This window comes from Crocuta crocuta, unplaced genomic scaffold, assembly GCF_008692635.1.
Source record: "Crocuta crocuta isolate KB4526 unplaced genomic scaffold, BGI_CrCroc_1.0 scaffold15, whole genome shotgun sequence".
NCBI classification, from domain to species: domain Eukaryota; kingdom Metazoa; phylum Chordata; class Mammalia; order Carnivora; family Hyaenidae; genus Crocuta; species Crocuta crocuta.
Genome location: NW_027530508.1, coordinates 3,659,777 through 3,665,838, shown reverse-complemented (window position 1 = coordinate 3,665,838; position 6,062 = coordinate 3,659,777). Strand labels below are relative to the sequence as shown.

General features: G+C 59.4%; 1 protein-coding gene across 1 annotated transcript in view; it reads right to left on the bottom strand.

Annotated features, from left to right (window-relative positions):
* Positions 1 to 372: 372 nt before the first annotated feature.
* RSPO4 (R-spondin 4) overlaps positions 373 to 6,062 on the bottom strand; it is a 33,761-nt gene continuing 28,071 nt past the window's right edge. Inside the window, exons 2-5 of the mRNA XM_077767055.1 lie at positions 5,420 to 5,608; positions 4,586 to 4,726; positions 3,022 to 3,213; positions 373 to 479 (exon numbers count right to left, since the gene is read on the bottom strand). Of these exons, the coding sequence (XP_077623181.1) occupies positions 373 to 479; positions 3,022 to 3,213; positions 4,586 to 4,726; positions 5,420 to 5,608 (629 nt within the window). The remainder of the gene's footprint in view (positions 480 to 3,021; positions 3,214 to 4,585; positions 4,727 to 5,419; positions 5,609 to 6,062) is intronic.

Below are 6,062 nucleotides of genomic sequence, written 5' to 3'. Positions count from 1 at the left end.
CAGGGAACCCCGGGAGGGAGGTGACGGAGGATGTGGAGGGGGTGTGGCAGGCAGCNAGCCTGCAAGTGGCCTGTACTGTACTGTGCGGCCTGGGCCCCGCCCTCGGATACCCCTTCTCTGTGAAGCTGGGGTCAGAGAGAGACAGAGGGAGACAGGCACACAGAGGACACAGCCAAGAACAGGAAGGAAACAGGAGCAAAGGAAAAAGAAAGGCAGGTGGATACAACAGAAATGAGAAAGAAGGGGGAGGACTGGGTGGGGGAGGGGAGGGCAAGGAAGGAATATCAGAAAGAAGAGAAAACGGGAAAGAGAGAAGACACNNNTGGGGGGTGGGGGGGGGGCATGCCTGGGACCGCAGGGCACTGGGGCTCCTCAGGTGGCCGCGGGCTGGCGGGGCCTCAGGCCTGGCGTGCGGTCAGGCCTCCTGTCCTTGCGCGGGCGCCGGTCTTTGTGGCCCTTCTTCTGGCTGGGGCTCCTCTCTGCACCGAGAGCACAGGGCGTTGTTTCTGGGGCTGCTCGGGGCCGCAGGAGCCCCTCCCTCCCGGCAGATGAGGTGTGCCCCCCACCCCCACTCAGCGGGGCTCCGAACCACATTTGGGTGCCGACCTTCCAGTCGCTCGGCTTTGGGGCTCCGACTGCAGAGTAGCCTACCCCACACGGACCACGGCTCCCCCTTCCTTAGCGGGTGAGGAGGGGCCCACCCGCCCATGCTGGGCATCTGGTCTGGCCAGGCCCGAGGTTCGCACGGGCCAGGGGGCCGGTCAGGACTTAGGGCGCCTTGCGGAGGTGCCCTTGACCCTCTCGCTGGCACTCACTTCACAGTTTACAAGGCTCTATGCTGGAGACTCAGCACCTTTGGCTGGGTCCCGGCACCCACTCCCCCACTCCCCTTGGGCCCCAGCTGTGACCTCAGTAGCATTCAGCTAGTGCCCCTGCATGCCAGGCACGTCCCGAGGGCTCTATGGGTGACAAACTCACCACAGGTGTGGGAGCAGACATGGGCCCACTGCCCCCATGTGACAGTCCCCGCTGTGGGGACGGGTGGCTGGCCTGCAAACCCCAGACCCACCTAGGAACCTTGACCCCACTGGGCCCCCAGACCTGGGGCTGGGATGAATTTCTAGCACAAACATCTGATTTGTCCCATTTCTCAGATAAAGTGACTGAGACCCAGCGGGGACGTCGCTTGGCTGGTGGCCTAGTCTGGACTGGACTTCTTGGTGTCACTTTCACGTGGAGGAAAAGACCACACCTCCCTGGCCTTCCTGCCTCCACTTACCCCTCAGGGCAGATTCTGGGCCATCCCCTTAGATGCGGCTGTCCGCCTCTGGCCCTCCCTTCACCCACTCCTGAGTCCTTAGGGGTCGCTGAGGCCAGGCTCCCACTCTAAACTCCGGGGCTGGCTGTGTCCACTGAGGTGACCTGAGCATCTGAGGGTGAAGTGTGGGGGCCGCCTGAGCGGCTGTGCCAGCTTTGAAGGGAGGAGTGCGGGGTGAGTGGTTTGGGGTCCCCAGCCCTTCCCTATGCCTGCCTCATATGCACCCACCTCCCTCCCATCCACCTGTTAGCATCACCACCATCATCATCATCATCTACAGGAAGAGCTTTCCTCTCTCTACCCCTCCATTGCCAATCACCACCAGCAATCATGTGCCATGACAGGTGTGGCTGAAGTAACAATCGCTGTAGAGAACCTTCTGTCCGGCTGTCTGTGTGGGTACTTCCGTGGGTCTAGGGTCTTAGTTTATCCGGCCCCCTCTCAACCTCACCCTCTGTCCCCAGCTGCCCAGCTCTGTTCTCAACCCAGACTACAAGTGCTTCTGAAACCAGGGCTGTCCCCGGGCTCCAGTCCTATCTCCGCCACATGCCGGCTGTGTGCCCCCTGGCTCCAGGTTCCTTACACGGAAGCACGACTGATTCTAGATTCCTCTTTGCACACAGACCTACGTGTGGACTCCAGATCCACACGTTCCTAGTTGCATGACCGTTAGGCAAGCGACTCAGCCTCTCTGGGCCTCAGTCTCCTCATCTGTCAAATGGGGATGGTGACGATTCCACACTGTCAGGTCACCATGCAGATTAAATGACACAAAAGTGGAGAATCAGCACAGCGCCCAGCAGCAGGAGGTGCACAGTTAATGGTGGCTCCCTTCACGTTATTGCTGCTCACTCTCTTACCTACCACCCTCTACAGCCTCTCTTCTCTTTAAGTCAGTGGCCTTAATAGCCCCCACGGGGAATTTGGAACTCTGTGTGGTGATCTTGGCTGTCCCAACGAAGGGGGCCTCAGGGGCGCTCGGTGGCCAGGGCCCGGGGGACTGCCGCATGGGTCAGCCCTCCGCACAGCACTTGGGTCCCACCCAGCTCTCTAACGGCCTGTCCCTGCTGCACGGAGCTGAGACCAGCTTGCTCAGAGCCGAAGGCCACGTGCTTTTGAATGCTCGCCCCTGTCACTGAACATTCCCAGGCTATCAGCGTGGTTCCAGTCAAGAGATCAGATGTTTGTCTGGGAGTTTGTCCCTCTTGGGAAGCTTCTGTGGTCCTGACCATGGCTCTTGCTTAAGCTGTGACTTCATGTTACGAAGCATTCGCCAAGCGTGTTGAGGCCAAGCCCTGCTATGTGGGGAAACTTCCCTTGTTTCTCTTTTATATGATGGGACACTAGCCTGATTTTTTTTTTAATGACACATGCGAGGGGATTACACTATCCGTGAACTTCGGTGCTGTAAAGAAGGTGCTCCAAAATCGTTATGAAAAGGGAGGCGGTCAGCTGGAAAGGGTAGCAAGTCCAGGTGAATGCAGGTATTTATCTTCCTCATGGAGCTGGGACGGACCCCAGCAAGCAAGGCCTGGCTTTGAAAGGACACTGGGGTGGGCAACGTGTGGCCTACGGGAAGGTGGCTAACCTTGGACTTCCAGGCAGTGGGACAGGCACTATTTGGGCAGGCGGTGTCCCCAGCTACTCAAAGTTCCCTGTGGGTCCTATCTGCTGCAGCCCCCAAATGCCGGCCTGGTGCTCACCTGCTGGGCAGGGCCTCTGGAGGGGGCACTTCCGTGACTCGGACAGCACCCGGCAGGGGACTGCCTCCTCACTCCTGTTCCCGGCCCTGCTGGCCTCCCGCACGCGCGTCTCCAGGCCCCAGGCCGAGCCACAGGTCTTTCCATTGTGCATGCAGCGACTCCAGCTGCCCCAAGGGCCCGGCTCACATTCTTCTGCTGGGTGGGAGACAGACAGATAGACAGACAGATCTGGTCGGCTGGCAGTGAGTGTCCTTCAGATCCAAGGGCAGGGTCTGAGGGGCCCCGTTCCCTGAACACCATGTCCACATGGAAGGGGTTTGCAAGCCCTCACAAGGGGCCGAGGGGAGACACTTCAATATTTATTTAGGAGAGTCCGGGGTGGGTGCTAGACTAGAGCATGCCCAGGCCTGATGCAGGGGTGACCGCTGGCTTTAGCGGGGAAGACTTCCCCCAGGAGATGACAGAGGGGCTACAGGGAGAGGAGGTGACCCGGTGAAACTGGAAGGAAGCACCGTGCGGCCAGGCGTGCACAGCCTTGGGGGCCCAGCAGACCGTGTCTGAGGGAAGGCAGCTAGAGCAGGGGCAGGGTGAAGGCTGGGAGGAGGAGGGCCAGCCGAAGAGGCCAGAAGGTGTGCTGGGAGGCCCTCACGGCCGGGCCACTGCTTTGACCTTGATCATGTGCCTTCGATGGGCTGTGGAAGGCGGAGGCCGTGCAGTGCTGTTGTGAGGAAAGNTGGAAACAACTTCGAAAAAAATTATATATATATATATATTCATTCACATTTGATTCTTTTAAGAGCCCCTGAGAAGTAGGCAAAGAACAGGGCAGCTGTTGATACCCCCATTTTGCAGATGAAGCCACTGAGGCCTTGAGCAGGAAGGGGCCTGCGAAGGGAACAGAGAAAGGGCTCAACATCAGAACATAATAAGTGTTTAAGACCCAATCAGGCCCAGAAACCCGGTCTCCAGACCTGAGAACAATGGCCCTTTCACTAGATGTGTTCATTTGACAAGCAGGGGCTGAGCACCTACTGTGTGCCTCATGCTGTGCTAGGTGCTGAGCAGCAGGGGAGATAAGACAGACCGGGCTCTGACTCCCGGAGTTCACCGCCTAGAAAAGTCAGGCAGGGAGGGCAGGGTGCTTCTGCAAGAATGGGGGAAGCATAGGCAGGCACCGGAGCCCAGAGGAGGCATGGGCCCGGAGGCCTGAGGGAGCTGGAAGACTTCCTGGAGGAGGTGACCTGAAGCTTGAAGTAGGGGCGAGGAGATTAGCCAGGCTCAGGGAGGGGCAAAAGGGAGAAGTGCAAAGGATCTGAACCCAGGTGTGTCTTATTCCAACATCTTCTTGTGAACTCTGCTGCCTTCCCCTGGCAATGACAATGAAGCTGATGTCGGCTGCGCTTATGATGGTTCGAGGGTACTGAAGGCTCCCCGTGTATGCCCGACATCACTTGTTGGGGCCCCCCCCCACCACGCGACATTCTCCTGTGGTTCCTGCAGGCCTCCTGACTCCCCTCGCTGGCCCCTGCAGGGAAGGAGGCGGGGCGAGGAGGCCCCCACTCACCCTGGCATTCCCGCGTGCTGGGCTGGGCCGTGGTGCCCAGCGGGCAGGTGGGCAGACACTTCCCCTTGTATAGGTAAAACCGTCTCTTGCACTGGATACAGAAGTCCTGGCTGAAGCAGCTCTCACACGTGGCCCCACATTCTGCAATAGAGCCAGGGCCCCCCAGCCCCAGTGAGGGTGGCTTCCAGAAGGGGGCCCTCTGGGCCTGCCTGACGCAGGAGAGCCTTGGAGCAGCCCATGCTCTGGAGCGCTGGGGTCAGGGTTCAGCCTCTCTAGAAGCCCAGACTCGTCCAGGGTCAAACTGGCTTGCATTCAAGGACCCCCTTCCTCATCTGGACAGAGAGGCTCAGTTGGGGTGGGTGACAACATGTCTAAGGTGACCCGGTTATTTGGATTTCAAGGTCAAGATTCCCTTTCTCATTTGAGCCAAGGCTCAGGGAGGGCAAGTGGCTTGTCGAAAGCCACATAGCAAATCTAGGCTGTGACTGAGGACTCGCTGCTCCGTTCCCATCCAGGCTCAGAGATGGTCATGATTTGCTCAGAGATGGTCACGGTGAAAAGTAGAGTGAGGACTTAGGACTCCTCATCTGAGCTAGGTCCAGAGGGAGTGAGTAACATGCCCGGGGCCACACAGCAATCTAGGGCAGAGGCGAAGGGTCCCTGCCCCTTAGCACTGAGACCAGATAGGGCACTGACTTGCTTAGGGCTTCGAGTCAGCCGGGAATCTCAGCGTCGGGGCCCAGGCAGCACCCTCCCTGGGGTGGGAGGCGGGATGTGAGGCCAGAGGCCCCCAGGGGCCCAGCTCCAGCACAGGACCAGGGAGGAGCCACGTACTTTTGCACCTGTTGACCTCCTGGCCGCGGACGCCGAAGTAGCCGGAGGGACAGTCGTGCACACACTTGCCGTACTGGCGGATACCTTCCCGGCGGATGAACAGGAACAGCCTCTGCTGGCACGTGGAACAGCCGTTTTCCTCCGAGCAGATGACGCAGCCCGTGCAGTTGCCCCCCACACCAGTGCCCACTGCCAGCCGGGCCGGGGGTGGAAGGTGGGGGGAACGGGGAGAGAGATGGTCAAACCACGTACGGAAGCGGCTCAGTCTGCCTCGGGGAGCGTATTAACTGAACACATGGCCACCCAGACAGTGACGTTTCCCACACAACCAGATGTGGTCATGTGACCAAAATCTGGCCACTGGGGCGTGAGGGAGAGCAACACATGCAACCTCTCAAAAGCTGCCTTAAAGAGCAGGGGCGGCCCTGTGTCACCCCCCTCCCCCCCATCCCCGTCCTTCCTGTTGTGTGGAAGGTGACCACCATGGCTGGAACACAAGCAGCTCTTTTGGGTCATGAGGTAGGAACCGCGTGCTGAGGATGGCAGAGAAAGAAGACCAAAAAAGCCTGGGTCCCCGAGGGAGATAGAACTGCTGTGTCAGCCCGGGACTGCCTGTGTGGACTTACACGAGAGAGACATCAAT